Here is a 16,605-nt window from a genome sequence, read left to right on the forward strand (position 1 = left end):
TACAATAGTCCAGTCTAGAGGTCATGAATGCATGAACTAGCTTTTCTGCATCAGAAACTGGTAACATGTTTCATAGCTTGGCAATGTTTCTAAGATGGAAGAATGCAGTTTTTGTAACATTGGAAATATGATTTTCAAAAGACAAATTGCTGTCTAATATAACACCCAGATTTCTGACTGTAGAGGAAGTAACAGTACATCCGTCTAGTTGCAGATTGTAATCTACAAGATTCTGTGTAGTGTTTTCTGGTCCAATAATTAGTATCTCTGTCTTATCCGAATTTAATAGGAGAAAAATATTTGTCATCCAATCTTTTACATTTTGAACACACTCTGTTAGCTTAGATAATTGGGAAGATTCATCTGGTCTCGTTGAGATATATAGCTGAGTATCATCAGCAAAACAGTGTAAACTAATCCTGTATTTTCTAATAATATTACCAAGGGGCAACATGTATATTGAAAATAGAAGGGGACCTAGGACAGATCCTTGTGGCACTCCATATTTTCCTAATGATAAATGAGATGACTCCCCATTTAAGTAAACAAAATGGTAGCAATCGGACAGGTAGGATCTAAACCATCTTAGTCTGCCCTTAAATATGTGTGTGTGGCCTGCCCTTGTGTATGTGTGTGTGGGAGATCTCAGATCTGTCTCCGATATCTGCGAGTGCCTGTCTTTATTTTTCTAGTAGTTATTGAGATTGATTGAGTTTTTACTGATCTCCTCCTGACATTAAGAACAGATGTGTGAGCAGAACACATCCTGAAGGTGGATGTGAGTGTCTTTCAGTAAAAGACTGCTTGTCCTCTCTTTTCCCAGGACTCGGAGGGAGTGGATATCATGCTGGGAGTGTGTGCAAACGGTTTGCTGATCTATAAGGATCGTCTGCGGATAAACCGCTTTGCTTGGCCCAAAATCCTCAAGATCTCTTACAAACGCAGTAACTTCTACATCAAGATCCGGCCGGGAGAGGTACGACTGAGCAAAACACGTGTCAGGCTGATGGTAATCACTGTCAGTAAAACTGAGAACATGATTTATGTGTGTGTGTGTGTGTGTGTGTCAGGCCGAGCAGTTCGAGAGCACCGTCGGCTTCAAGCTGCCCAACCACCGGGCTGCCAAAAGAGTTTGGAAAGTGTGTGTCGAGCACCACACCTTCTTCAGGTAAACATATCAGCAACACAACAGAGGTTCTGGTGAGCTGAGAGACTTTAGGTGACCGCAGCCTCACAAGACCTGAATCCATCCTGGAGGGTGAGGTGTGTGTGTGTGTGTGTCTGTGTGTGTGTGTGTGTGTGTGTGTGTGTGTGTGTTAGAGCTGCACGGTTAATCCTTAAAAGACTGCGATCTCGATTCAAACACACATGCAATCCCATTTTTAAATGACAACGATTCGCATGTGTATTAAACCTTTGAAAAATCATCCAGGAGCAAACAAACTACTGCTGCTGAAAAAGAGAGCAGAGAGTTAGCATGTTTGGGTAAGAAACCGCTTCACAAACTTTTAACCACACAGTATTAGTTCTGACACACAGTCATTCATATTATCACTGAAATACTGGGATGTAAGTCTGTAGTTGTGATATAAACACTGATGTCTATGGTTGTGATCAAAATACAGCAAAATCACCTTTTGAAAGTAACCTTTGTGTCAATTTGCAATTTGTGTCAAAGTGACTGTTTACAAAAAAGATTTGTCTTTGAATCATTCATTCAAGAGATTCATTCAAAAACACTGATTCATCCAGTAATGAAACATGTGGAGTATTTGTGAGTGAGACATCGAATCATTCATTCAAACCACTTTTTCATCATTTTAATATTAAAATTTGGTGTATTAAATATATTTTAAAAACTTGCATATTGACACTTTTAAATAAAATGCAGCATTTATATTTTGTCCCACATTATTTTGTTTAGTTCAGAATCATGGGAGAATCTCTATCTGGAAAGAGAAAAAAAAAATTGTGATTCTCAATTTACCAAAAGCATGCAGCTTGTGTGTGTGTGTGTGTGTGTGTGTGTGTGTGTGTGTGTGTGTGTGTGTGTGTGTGTGTGTGTGTGTGTGTGTGTGTGTGTGTGTGATGGAGCGTGAAGGTGGCTGGGCATGAACAGGTTGTCGTCTTCTCTTATGTCATGTGTGTGGTCAGTGTAGCGTGTTTGAAGCGCACACGCAGTGAGGGGTGTGTGTGTGTGTGTGTGTGTGTGTGTGTGTGTCTCCGGAGAGCTGCGTGACACACTTTAGTGAACCTCACTTGACTTCAGATGCACTGCTGCTGCTCTCTTTTGTGTCCTGTCATATTTTCTTTTCAGTTATGTTTAGTGATTTTTCTTTTATTTATTTTTTTTTTTCAACTGAATGCAGTTAAATTTTTCATTTAGCCAAAAATCTAATATTTAAATTCCAACATACATTAAAATTGATAAACTGATATTGTCAACCAACAAAAGCATCACACAGCTGTGATCTCCTGGTGTAGTGTATCTATAGTGTGCATGACTCTGACACTGTCACAACACGACATCAGAGAAAGACTAATTCAATGCAGCGCTTCTGGTAATCATTTCATTAAGTGTCATTAAATCGTCTGTTTTACCCAAAGGTTTTGGTTGCAGTTAATACTACGAGTTTGTTGAATGCTTAAATCCCATTGGTTGACGAGTTTTCCGAGGTGTGCAATTATACATATAAGAACCAAAATTCCACAATGACACATAGTAAGAAAATAAATATAGTAAACAACAAGATAAAACTAATTATTTCTATGTTTTTGCCATAAAATTAGGTTTTATTATGCACAGAAAGAACATACTCGCTCTCTCTCTCTCTCTCTCTCCCACTCAAACACACACACACACACGTACAGTACTCACTCACACGAGTAAAATAGTTACATGTCATTTCTCTCTACTAGGGAGTGAACGATGGCCGTGTTCTTGAAGCAGATACACTAACAGTGTCGTTATTGAGCGCTGCTGTCTGTCTCTCGGTCCACAGGCTGGTTTCTCCTGAGCACCCCACCAAGACCAAGTTCCTGACCCTGGGCTCTAAGTTCCGCTACAGCGGGAGAACACAGGCGCAGACGCGACAGGCCAGCTCCCTCATCGACCGGCCCGCACCCAACTTCCAGCGCTCCTCCAGCAAACGCCTCTCTCGCAGTCTTGATGGAGGTACAGCAGCACACCTGCTCTGTGTGTGTCACAGGAACACTGCATGAAACGGCTCTAGATCACATCCCTGTTCATCAGTTGAGTCAGGAACAACCTTCATGTGAAATCCACTTCTTCTTGACACCTGCCATTTAATTGGATTAGGAAATATGGGCTGGGAAATACAGCTAAAATTGTATCTCTCTACTTTTCCCAAATCTTGATCAGCTAAAATACCTTTAAAATGTAAAAAGGTGAACTTTTTTCTAGAAACAACAGTTATTGTTAAAGTACATGCACATTGTTTATGGCACATTCAGGGCAAATCTAGACTTACTGAAGAAAACAATTTTTTTGTACTAACCAAACTAAAAAGAAACATTTAAAATCATATTGAATCAAATCAAATATAAAAATATGAAAACTATTCAAAGTGTAATCTTCCTTACCAAAATTGTGGCAACAAAGCAAGTTATTTAAAGCAGAAAGAAACATGACTCACTTTGAATCCAGTTGTCAGTCCTTTGCTGTGAGTAGCTAGTGGTGTGAGAAATAAGGCAAAGCGAGACAGGAGCGTTCCCTTTCTAAATCATTTATTATAGTCAGTGAATAATCGTTGTGTTTGTTGTTCGTGGAGACATGCTTGTTCTGAGTAACAGAGGCACGACACATCTGACTGGTGCTCAACAGAAATGTCTGGAAGGGGCTACAGGGGTCAGTGTAGATGTGAAACACTGGAAACAGAAGCACATACAAGAGTTTGAAAGCACAGAGGTGAAGGAGCGGTATTAGTTTGGCTTTCTTAAATGTGAGCTAAACATTTAATGTTCACTGATTGTATATCATCAGCAGAATTATTATGATTTGATCTCCAATATCTGATATACAGCCCAGCCCAACTGGAAATACTCTTAGCAAAAGCCAATTGCTGAAATGATTCATTTTGATGTAATATTTTCATAACTATTAAATGTTGAATAGGATGGCCTGTGATGTTGTGTGTGAGTGTGTGTGTGAGTGTGAGACCAGAAGTCTTTATCTGCTCCCAAACTCTCTGGTCTCCAGTGGGCTTCGGCACTTAGAAAGGCACTGAGGCGCAGCGCCTGGTTTTTCTTCTTCAATACAACATGCCTGAACCTGGTCAGAGGAGCAGAACACAAGCGTGACGGGCGGCTGGTGCAGCAGCAGGCGTGACGCAGCGTGTTTGTCACTGAGCTCTTCCCCCGGGCCATGAGAGCTTCTAGGTTATGAACTCTTTATCTGCAGGAAATCTCCCAGCGGTGTGTGTGTGTGTGTGTGAACTGGTTTAATCTACATTATAAAGGTCCAGATGTGTTTACTAGGATGGTAAACCTGAAATCAGCTGCAGCAGTGCTCATGAAGACAGACTAATAAACACTAAATGATACACATGTAAAAGTGCAGATAGGTTTCTGAGAGTTAAACACCAGCTTCACTGTCATTTGGCTTTTCTTAAAGATATAAAAACAGCTTAGTTCAGTTGGACAGGATGCTTGAACTGTAAACAGAGGCGTCTGCTCCAGACGTAAAGCATGATAAATGAGTAAATCAGCGCTCACGTGAACTTCAGCGTTCATTCTGCTTGTTACTTGCCTCTCGTTTGTCTTGTTTTCTCTCTGTATGAATGAACCCAGGTTTGTTCATCTCCGTCTCTGCTGTACTCGTCTCCTGATGTGTTGTGTTCATGAATGGATGTAGCCACATTGTCCCGGCTCTCTGCTGTAGACAGACACAGGAAATGAGGGACACCTGTTTCCTGTCTGTGGAGCGAGCAGGAGAGATGAGGGTTTATAGGCGTTAGGCTGCTGTATGAGTTGATGATAAACTCTTCTGCTCAGGCTCAGAGCAGAGCCACACTGCATACACATATTAAACACATGCAACTGATGGAGTCAAGTGCTGAACAGAAATATGAGCTTTACTTTTGACCTGTAAACCCTCTTGGGATTTTGCATGTTGTACTTCAGGAGTCATGAAATGCAGTTTCAGATTTTTATATTACATTGATCAAGGTTAGTTTGCAGAATTTTCCCACCAAAAAGATCCGATAAAAAAAAAAAAAAAAAAAAAACATTTTTTCCATCCTCATTTTGGCTCTCTGGGGAAAAAAGCCCTCGATTTGAAGGGGTGTGTCCTCTTGCAGAAACAATGCTGTGACTGTGGCCACGCCCCATTTACAGCATGTGTGTTCTGTGGCCACGCCCCATTTACAGCATGTGTGTTCTGAGACTGGAGATGACGAGCGCTGTGATAGAGCCAGATCTGCTCGAGTCTGTTTCCAGTGTGGGAATTGTGTTCGCTTGCTTCATTTCCAGTACATCGTTTTTGAAGTACTCTTATTACTGTTATTACTGTCACAAAAGATGCTGCAGCTTAAGTAGGTCTGGGAAATTACATCGAGTCTCATTCATTTGCCAAAGGTTAAACATTTGTTTTGTGCTTGGTGTTTTAATAGCATTAAATGCTAATGTCTGTTACAAACACACTTTCAAATTGTAAATAAATGCACTGACCTGCATTTTCTCTGAGCACTGCCGTATCTGTCAGTAAAGATATTGTGAAAAACACCCACGTTGAATGAACAGCAAAAGAAAACTTTATCTTTATCAAGTCATTCATGCTCATCATTAATATAAACTTCAGCCATGCCTTTCTAGTGCCCAGAAGAGTTTTCTTTTCTGCACTGACAGAACAGTGTCTGGTTGGACAGCCAGCAGCAGTGTGATCTAGTGATTGACGGATCGATGATGACGCACGCGTATGAAGAAGAAACTGGGACGTCACCATCCTCTTGATTTCAAATCCAGATCTTTAAGAAAACAATTCATTTTGAAAGAGTTAGTTCAGAGTTTTGAGCTAGTTTGCAGCATGTTTTTACTATCGAGTCACCTCTTATGTGTGTTAACATCAAGAACATTTTGGGTCTCCATTTCATGGCTCCTTTCAATCTGGGGGAAGAGTGAATTATTTTCTGCTGATCCTCGTCACGCAGCACACGCTGTGGCACTTCAGTGTTATGAGCTCAAAACATTCCTGTAACAAGTGGTTTGGTCAACAGTGAGAGTGATCCGTTTGTTACCGGTTAGCACGTGGTCATTATTCTCCTTGTGTAGAGGGCAGTGTGTTAACTCTCTCAGTACTGGATCTGTTCCTGCTGCGTGACGGACACTCACTCAATAATCTGTCATAACACAGCCCAGCTCCTCTCCACTGATATGAGCCTGTTTCTCCTCCTGCTGGGAATTCAGTCCCTGCCTGGTGTTTTAATAATGTTGAGTCCCCCTGGTGGCTGCGCGGGGAACTGCAGGCGGCCCAGTTCTGCAGCGTCTCAGAGCGGTCACAGAGTGACATGATGCAACGGACGTCCCAGCAGCACAGCCTACATTAGCCTACTCTCCCACTGCCAGGAAAAGAGCGCTCACATGTTCCTCAGGAGCATCTGATCCATTATTCACAGGCTGCTAATGGAGAGCGGCGGAGCTGCTGTGAATCTCACAGGTTACATTAATACTCTACACTCAGAAGTGTGCACTGTTGTGCTCTTCTGGCTTACTAAACACACTGCCATGAGAACACTTGTATAAAGCAGATCCAGATTGTGTCTGTGTGTGATTGATGTCTGTGGATGTACATGTGATTTGACCTCAGGGGCTTCTGAGTCCCAGCTGAGGTTTTGACCATGGTTAGAATGAAATACTGGCTTACTGCATACTGTGCACTCCACCATGTGTAATACAGTACAGGAAACTGTGTACAGCATGCAACATTAAATGTTTTACACTGAAGCGTATGCTCTATTATAGATGCCTGAGATCATCATGTGCATGTTGAATTCAGTAAACAGGGACCAGTTGAAGTCAAATCTGTGTTTAAGTTCCTTATCTTAGAAGTCTGATCAAAAGAGCAATCAAGAGAGTAAAAACCTTGGCTGATGTTACTTCTGCTTCGTCCTCTCACTGGGAATAGAAGTTGTAGTCATAATGATGTGCTCTCATCTACACATACATATTTTGGCAGATGTAGTTGCTAGTCTGGATGCACTTCTGCATGTCCACAGAAATCACAGAATGAAGCCGGACTCTAATTGTTTCTCATGGGGACGTGAAGTAACTTCAGCGTTCACACAGGATCTTCTGTGATCGTATTGCCATCCGAATCCAGTGTTTTTCTCCCAATGGCTATATGAACTTCTGTTTTTGAAGAAAACACAAAGGTTTTGTGGTCATCTGAATTCACATCTCTGAGATTACAAGAAAGGATCAGTCCAAAAGTCATTATGTGAATAATGCGTGATCACTGTTAAGTGTGACTGTTGCTCTTTTGTAATGTGCATGCATGGACTCTGTTATTACTCACATGTTATGTGACTGTTTACAAGAATAATACTATACTATTTAGAAAGAAACTAAAGAACAAAATCACAAGCTTTTGAAATGTCATTATAGTGTGCATTAATTATAATATAAGCTACATGAATTATTATAGACATTTAAGTAAATCAGGGCTTGCACAAATGTGCATTTTACTAGTCAAAGAAGTAGCTGGCTCAGATGTTTAACTTCATTTAGATAAGAGTTAATAAATTATTTCTGCTAATTTCCACATTATTGAAATCACAAGCGCAAGACATTTAAACCATAGCACTTCAGTTTTTCTCATTTTAAATGGGTTATTTAAATAATCAAATAATAATCACTGACTAACGGTATGTTTCTGTGTGTGTGTGTGTCTGTGTGTGTGTGTGTGTGTGTGTCAGCTCCTGTGGTGAGTGTGAGTGATTACAGTCAGGCTGCAGGTGCTGGAGAGAACGGTCCGGCTCTGGAACTCAACTCTGACTCTAAGGTGAGAAAGACTCTCTTCATCATCTTCATCACAGTCCTCAGCTCTATAGGAAGTGCTCTGGAACAATAACTAGATATTACCCCTGCTCAGATGTTAAACGTACAGAATCCTTCCCACTCATACTGCAACAATGAGTTCTCTCTTATGGTGTTTCATCTTTCCCCCATTTTTTTGTATTGATGCTGGTTTAATTTGTTGAAATGCTAACCCTAGAATCATGCTGCCTGAATGTTTTGTAATACACTGGGATCATCCTCTGTTTGGAGACACTCATACACGGCTCACACTGCTGAGTCCGGTTCTTGAACAATACCCAGAGAAAGCTCCATCCCCAGCTGACCCGTACGCCTCGAGTCGGTCTGCCACCCCGACGTGACCTTTCTCTGTCCGTCAAAGGCCTGTATTCATGTCGTCCGAGAGCCCTGAAGGAGCGCTGGCATTCCTGCCCTAACCTACAGCTCTCACATGAAGAGAGTCTTTCACAGACGCCCTAAACACAAGCCAATGGAGGATGTTAGTGCTTTGAGAACGTACTGCCCTCAAACACACACAGACCAGCTTCGTGACAATTACAGTGTTATCTAGCCCAGTATTGGCTGATTCTGTGGCGACTTACATTACACCCCTCTGTTCGTTAGATATGATGTAGGTCCAGCCCACTGAAGAGCGGTGATTGAGTAACTCTTGTTTAGGGCACTGGAATCCAGACAGATGCCTCTGTGTTTCTCTCAGGGCCTTTTCACACTCGGTCTGAACCAGAGTTCACTTCCTCACCAGTGGTTTACCCCACAGACGTAAAACAAGTGATTCAAAGAATAAAAAGAAAGTCTTTAGAAAGAAAGAAAACTAAGATATATATATATATATATATATATATATATAATAAAAACTGTACTGAAACATTATTTTAAATATATATACAAAATATTAATATTACTGTATATTAAACATTAGTAAGCTTAAAGTTTATTTACTTATGGTAACAGGAACAACACTTAAACAGCTTTCATTAATCTTAATGTTATAAATGGACTCTTATTTTAAAGTGTTACGGTGTCAGTGATCTGCCTCTAGAGGCCGCTGTCTCTGTATGATGACAGCAGACCCTTCTCAGCTGATCCAGCAACGACGCAAACCGTAAAACTATCTGCAGGGATTTTTGCTGATAACTGATAGTTCCAGCAATCAATTATCTGTGCCGATTAATCGGCAAAACCAATACATCGTCCGGCCTCAGATCAACATCATTAAGGCTATAAAGCAGCTCCACAGAAGACAAAAGTGTCATAAATCAGCTCAGTTTACATTTTATCATCCGATAGTGGAAGTGCAGTTCAATTGGTAATATTACTGAAAATATACATATTTGTATATATACGTAAGATTTATTTTTGCCATTTTGCCTTTATAATGACAGGACAGATCAGAGCTAGTAGGGATAGAGACAGGGTAGCGGGATCGGGAAAGGTCTTGGGTCGGAACAAACTCGGGACACCCGTAGCGCAGCTGCACACAAGGTGACATTTATATGCTAAAATAATGCACTGTCAATGATTGTTTACTTCCACAAATTGGTCCAGCTTTTAAACCAGCAGTAATCCATACCCCAGACACTCTTAAGCCCGGTTCACACCAAGAACGATAACTATAAAGATAATGATATTAGTGTCCACACCAGCAGACAATATCGTCTATTTATTCTAAACACACTCTCATCTGCCACTTTAAATTATCAAACTTGTGAGATCAGGATTGATTCAGTGATTTATTCTACATCTGCTAAAAAAAAGTTTTGAAAGTGATTGCCATGCTATCGTTTCTCTATGCCTCTATCGTTCTAGTTGTGGTGTGGTGTGGATTTTTAGAACGATATCTTAATTGTTATCTTTGTAGTTATTGTGCTTGGTGTGAACGTACTCTCATTGAGAATCTCTTTCACGGCCACTGAAGAAACTGAATTGAGCTTGATTGGACTCCACAGCCTGGTGTGAAAACGCCCTCCTCTCTCCTCCTGAGCTTCTGCACCAGCACTCTGCCAGCTTATGTTGTCTAACACTTGCCCACACACACACTGGCACACCCCTAAATACCAGCCTTTCCTAATGTGTCATCCCTCACACCCCGACCTCGACTCGGCTCACTGACTAATGTTGTGTTTCTCTCTCCCCTTCTTTTCCCCCGCGCACTCCATCATGTCTTTTTTCCATGCACATTCCTCTTCCGTTGCATTCTGTCGTTTGCACCCATGCAGTCTCTCTTCATGTTCCCATTCTCCCCGTCCTCCTCCACCCTCTCCTCCCTGCCGCCCACCCTCGACACCATCTCTGAGCTAGACGTGTTGTCTGACATCTGCGAGGATGAGCCTGATCTCCACCTGGAGCCGGACTCTGAGCCTGTGAGCCGGCCGACCCAAGACTCCGGCAGCGGCGAGGGTTTGTCCACAGAGTCCCGCTTCGCCCTGCCCTGGCTGGGTCTGTCCGTGCTCCACTTCTGCAGGGGTCTGCACCTGCCCTGGCTGCTGGACGAGGACGGCTGTCTGCTGGAGGACCGTGCCGCTCTGCTGCTCCCCGCCGGACTGCACCGTCACCTGCCCCTCTCCTCCCCTTCCCTCCTGCTCCTCTTCGCCATCATCCTCTCTGCCTGCCAGTCGGTGGTGCTGTCTCTGCTTCTGGTGCTGCCTTTAGCCCTGACCCTGTCCCTGTGTTATCTGGAGCCGAAAACACTCCTGCGCTTCAGACCGGCAGAGGTCACGGCTGAGACGAGCTCTCCAGAGGAAATGCACTGTGATCCCGCTGCCTAAACTGACCCCTGACCTCCCTGTTCCTTTCTCCCTGTCTACCTACCTCCTAATTGCTACTGTGTGCATTTTGTCTCTGTTCGCATCTATTGCTCTTTCTCCCGCTCCACCTTCCAGTGCCAGATTTTCAGTGTGAAATGCAGATCAGTCCCTGCGCTCAGATTGTAGCTGTGTAAATCAGCAGTATTCCAGTGGGATTTTATTTATAGTCCACATCCTGTCTGAAAAAACTCTTTCCCACTTCAGCTGATTTCCTTAGAGCCAAACCACTCGACCAGCTTTATAAAGGGGTCATATGACGATGCTAAAAATAACATTATTTTGTGAATTTGGTGTAATGCAATGCTTTTACATGGTTCATGGTTAAAAAACACATTATTTTCCAAACGATATACATTGTTACTCTTCTCTGCATCACCTTTCTGAAACGCGTAATTTTATTTTTTTTACAAAGCTCATCTACTGAAAAGCGCGCTGTGCTCTGATTGGCCAGCTATCCAGTGCATTGTGATTGGCTGAATATCTCAAACATGACTAATATGTTACGCCCCTTACCATATTTGGAAACACACAGCGTCTCCACGGCATCAGTCATACAGAGAGAATAAAAGTTACGCTTTCTTTCTTTGCGTGAACATTTGGCCGTCGTTATGCAAATCTTCCCACACAGTGATGTAGACATGTGGGGCGTGTTTAAACAAGGCGTTTTAGGAGGCAGTGGACAAGTCTTAACTTTTACAAAGAAGCTCTCTTCAGGTTTGAGACTTTAGTCTTTGCAACTTTATGGATCATATATATGCACAAACAGCTTGCAACACTCAAAAGACAAGAAAACCTTGAAATCACATCATATGACCCCTCTAATCTTAGACTAAACGGAAGATTTATATGTATTTTGGATCGATTTCCCTCTTGAGTTTATTAAAGTCCTTCAGGTATTTTCTAAGAGTCTCACACAGATCAGCCTGTTCCAGAGCTCAGGGCTCACTCCTTTTCACTTTGATTGGGGATTCAGGCCTTCCCATAATCCATTTCACCTTTTCAGACTATTCTGTCCATTATTCCACCAATTAGAGTCCACAGGTGGAGGTCATGGAGGAGCCAAACGTGGATGCAGCCACATCCATCACCTCTGAAATGGCCTTTGAGGTCTGCTAACCTTCCCAGCATGCATCGTAAACACATTCATATGATTAGCACACAGTCCAGAGGTATTGTAGGACATGTTTTGAACTAATCTTCATCTTTTATCTCCGGTGGCATAAGCAGACGGATGGCACTGGCGCTCCTGAGAGAAAGGTCTTTCACTTTTGTTTAAGATGCAAATTGTTGTAATTGACTGTCTTTTTTAATTTCATGTTTTTGTCAAATTGACAGTGATGGGGTTCTTGCATCATGGTTGTTTGATGATGTGGAATCTTGGCTTTGTTGTGGTGATTGTTTTTATTTGCTGTTATCCTGTGCTTTTTCTGTAATTACAACTGCAAATCCGGCTCCAATCATGTGTGCTCTCTGGAGTAATTTGCTGATTGACTGGCTGAGCAGTGCTAGATGGTGTCTTGTGATCAAATGCTGATTTGCATGTATTTTGGTTACTTCCAAGAACCCTGATACAGATCAGGAAATCAGTAGTGTCACGTATGAACCGAACTGCATCAGCCTACAGTCACATCAGAAGGTCTGAAAGCACATTAGGAATTTGAGATTGAAGATCAGTTTAAAGCTGGAAATTGACGGCTTAAATTCAAGAATGTTTTCAGTTCAACACACATTGATTTGCTCACAATATAATTAGCAGTGAAAATGGCACATTAGAAGCATTTTCTCTGGTGCTCTCAGACTTTCATTTTCCATTATGCAACATTTCCTCCTCATCAGAGATGTTCATCAGATTTGACACCAGTTCATTACCATCTGTCTTTTTCCTTTTTGTTCAAATGTGTTCTCATTTGTAATCCACAGAGCAAGTTGAGAGTGCAGGGGGAAAATATATATGTCAGACATAGCAATTTAATGTTGGAGGTTCGTATGTCGTATGTAATCAATGAAAAAGACACAAAGCAAAAGCATAATGGATGGTGGACATGTGTCCCCTCTCTGGCTACTGTCCCGGGCTGCCTCTCACTCTTCCTCTCTCAGGCTCTGTGTGCATGCATTAGTGTGTGTGTGTGTGTGTGTGTGTGTGTGTGTGTGTGTGTGGGCTGCATGTTAAACTGGGTGAACTCAATGTACGTGATACATGGTGTTTTTAACATTTGTGTAAATGTCATGTGAGAATGGTTCTTATAGCAACACTAATAGTATTTCCCTAACCAGACAAGTGACTTTCTGCTTTGGTTGTGGTGATCATTTAATTTTATAACTGAATGGATTTACTCATCCTGGGGTGACCCTGTCAGTGCCAAAGACACCCGGCTCACGAGCCCTGAGACAGACAGACAGGGTTTGGTTTGTGGTTAGCAGGATAATGTGGCCTAAATGTCAGTGTTTAAAGCTGAAGTGTGAGACCACGTCACCAAACACTAGAAGTTAATCGTTAAAAGGCAAACAGATCAATCACAGTGTCAGTCCACTGATGTCAAACTGGAACAAGTGCACTCAGTCTGGTGTCTCAGAAGCAGTTGTGTGTCTTTGGCTCCAGTCCTCAGTGTGTAAACTAGTCCTGCCTCACTGCTCCCCACAGACGCTGACCTCTGACCTCTGGCCTCTCACCTGACCCTCGTGATCCCACCAGAACCACACATACTGGGATTGCCAGGGTCCTTCAGATGTGTAAGACTGATAGATCTTGTTCAGGATGATGACTGTAGGGTTTGAGGGTTTATTAGACCACTCATTTCACTGGATATGATTGAAAATGAGGGACAGACGTACAGTCAGAGCAATAGTACTGTTTTTGGCCCTGACCTTATTTTTATCATCTTTCCACAAAAGCTCTGCAATATTCTGTCAGCTGCACTACGAACACCTGGATGTAGAAGAAATCAAGATTATTATACTTTCGTTAAAAAAGTTAAAGTAAGTTTGGAAAACCTGAGCAAACATATATTGCTTGCAATTAGTTTCCTGAAAAGTCTACAGTGGCAAACTATTTGAAACCACCAAAACAAACTCCAAACGAGCTTTTGTTTAGCCTGATTAGTTCAGAAGTGATGTGACACCCATTAGAACTGAAGAACAAATGGTTAAAAAGAATGTGTGATGTCATTTGAAAGTAAATCTCACTGAAACCAGGTTTGTTTTGGTGGTTTGTAACAGTTCACTAATAAAAAAATTAAATTAAATTAGGGATGCACAATATTAGATTTTTGCCGATATCCGATATGCTGATATTTCTCAAATCATTTTGGCCGATACCGGTAAATATTTCCCTTTGTTTTGAAACTCCACCACGTCTCTCCTGTGCCGAAATTATAAACAAATAGTTTTTCATTTTTGCTTTGATTTGAGCAAAAACTGCTTTGTTATGAGTAATACACTTTATTAAAGTAATTATTTTTATTGAGATTGCATTGAAAGCCTTTTCCGTTGACAGATACAGATGAAATCTTAAATTGTTTTGGTTAATTTAACATTACAGACTCATATATAGGTCTGAAGCAAAAGAGCTATAAAAATTCTAAAAGAAAATTACGTTTTCTTAATCTTTTTGAAAAGTATGACATATTACTAAATAAATCTGTATATATTAAATGAATTTACACGTGCTATGTTAATGAGATTTGTGTATTTTACTTTCATTTTATTAGAAGTAGGCCAACAGTGCCCCCTAAGTAAATAAAACAGCATTGCGCTAGAAACCATTAGAACAGAAGAATTAATGGGTGAAGGAATGTGTGCCATCTAAACATACTCCAGATGAACCAGATTTTGTTTGTGATGATGTCACACCCCATTCGTTCCTCATTTTCACTAGTATATCAGGGCCTTACTAATGTGTAGTTCTGTCCCTCACAACCTTATTGTCTTTTGTCTCAAATTACTACTAAAGCAATAACGTTGGACATCATTAGTTATTGAAAGATGTCCCAGAAGCTGACAGCTCTGGTCCAAGTCTAGCTAGCTTCTGTTCACATCATGATCTATCTATCTGTGCTGAAGGGAGCTCAGGACTCGTGGTCCTCTGGGGTGCGTCGGGGAGCAGTGAGGCTTGACTCTAACGGACTCTGCTCTCTCCATGACTAATGTGCTGGTTGTTGGTTGTCCCTTTGTCCTCCTGTCTGCTTCTTGGATAAGGACTTGGATAAGACCCAGGAGGATGTGTTGAAACATCAGGCTAGCATTAGCGAGCTCAAGCGCAGTTTTATGGAGGCTAGGCCCGAGCCCAGGCCCAGTCAGTGGGACAAGCACCTGTCGGGCAGTCCTGTCACCTCTCTGCGTCTGCAGGCTCATGGGGTACGTGTGCTTCTGCCCGGGACTCGGACGCCTCCTCAGACGCTCTGCATGCCCCTCTCGCTCCGCTCTGCTCTGCTCTGATCACAAGCTGGTTTACTCTGGGGGTTTTCTGGTGCACTGTGGGACAGTTGGGAAAATACTGCGTAAATAAGTGTCTTCTAATACGCCATTGAATAATGAGGTGTAACGATTCATTAATTTAGTCAATGCATCATTTACAAATCCTGCCAATGCATATCAGTGTCCTGCAGCACAGAAGCAGTCATCAGTGTCACAGGTGTATTTGTAGCTATAGACAACAATACATTGTATGAGTCAACTACTGTCAAAAAACTCTTTAGGATATTAAGATCATGTTCATGAAGATGTTTTGTAAATTTCCTACTGTAAATATATCAAAACTTAATTTTTAGATTTTTGTGCTCCCTCAAATTCCAGATTTTCAAATAGTTGTGTCTTAGACAAATATTGTCCTCCTAACAAACCAGACATCTACCTTCAATAAAAAAATTAAAAAAAAAGACCTGTATGACTAATTTTGTAGTCCAGGGTGATGGATCATATTGATCTTAAAACCTGTATTTTTGAATTGGGACCCGTTTGGGACCCAGAAGCATTCATATCATTCATTGCACTTAGAAAAACACAAAATCAAATCATTTAAAATTCAATTGAATCTCATTGTGAATCTGATTGCATTGGTCTGAATTGGCTAAAATGGTTCCAGAATGGAGTTGAAAATGTATGAATCGTGAGTAGTCATTAAACTTGCTGTAGGGTTTTCCAAAAACACATCGGGCTTAGAAAAATAACATAATAAAATGATGTGCTTGAGCAAAACAACATCAGATTTTATTCGTGTTTTGGAACAGTCCTGTTGGAGCTTTGGTTCTCTCTGCACTGTTATGACTAGAGTGACTGCTCAGACGCTGTCCGTGGAGGAGAGATGCCTCGCTAACACCTGCCAACATTGTCTGGTTGAGTCTTAAGTAGATTTAAGAGGATGACCCGTAATCCCAACTGTCTCACACACACACACACACACACACGCCTCCTGTCAATGGCAGGCAGTTCTCCCTCTGATTGGCTCTTTGAGTTCATGCTGTACATTTGCTCATTCTGTCCTTTGGTTTCCTCACTGCTCATGAATGTTTTGTGTTTTCTAGCAGAATGCTTCTCTTATTGTTCAGGTTTTCTCATTGTCTCTTTCAGCTGCGCACATGCTCTCTCTGTTTATTTGAATATGGTTTAAACTTACTCTTTTATCAGTCAGTGTAAATGATCAGCTCCTGCCAATGACTATATTGCACATTTTTGCATGTGTGTGAGTGATTTATGCATTTTATTTGCACCCGTGGTGGTTTCTGGGTAACAAACACTGTTGTTCATGCTCTCT

The 16,605-nt window shown here is 41.6% G+C and overlaps 1 protein-coding gene across 20 annotated transcripts in view; it reads left to right on the forward strand.

Annotated features, from left to right (window-relative positions):
• LOC127984353 (protein 4.1) overlaps positions 1-16,605 on the forward strand; it is an 80,495-nt gene that overhangs the window by 46,903 nt on the left and 16,987 nt on the right. For 7 of the 20 annotated variants that reach the window (XM_052586976.1, XM_052586982.1, XM_052586995.1 and 4 more), the window contains exons 10-17: positions 824-976; positions 1,071-1,168; positions 3,003-3,175; positions 7,932-8,017; positions 11,889-11,963; positions 12,081-12,113; positions 12,777-12,836; positions 15,051-15,209. In XM_052586976.1, the coding sequence (XP_052442936.1) occupies positions 824-976; positions 1,071-1,168; positions 3,003-3,175; positions 7,932-8,017; positions 11,889-11,963; positions 12,081-12,113; positions 12,777-12,836; positions 15,051-15,209 (837 nt within the window). The remainder of the gene's footprint in view (positions 1-823; positions 977-1,070; positions 1,169-3,002; positions 3,176-7,931; positions 8,018-11,888; positions 11,964-12,080; positions 12,114-12,776; positions 12,837-15,050; positions 15,210-16,605) is intronic. The other 13 variants (XM_052586988.1, XM_052586992.1, XM_052586993.1 and 10 more) reach the window with 8 other exon arrangements.

Source organism: Carassius gibelio, chromosome B20 (genome assembly GCF_023724105.1).
Source record: "Carassius gibelio isolate Cgi1373 ecotype wild population from Czech Republic chromosome B20, carGib1.2-hapl.c, whole genome shotgun sequence".
NCBI classification, from domain to species: Eukaryota; Metazoa; Chordata; class Actinopteri; order Cypriniformes; family Cyprinidae; genus Carassius; species Carassius gibelio.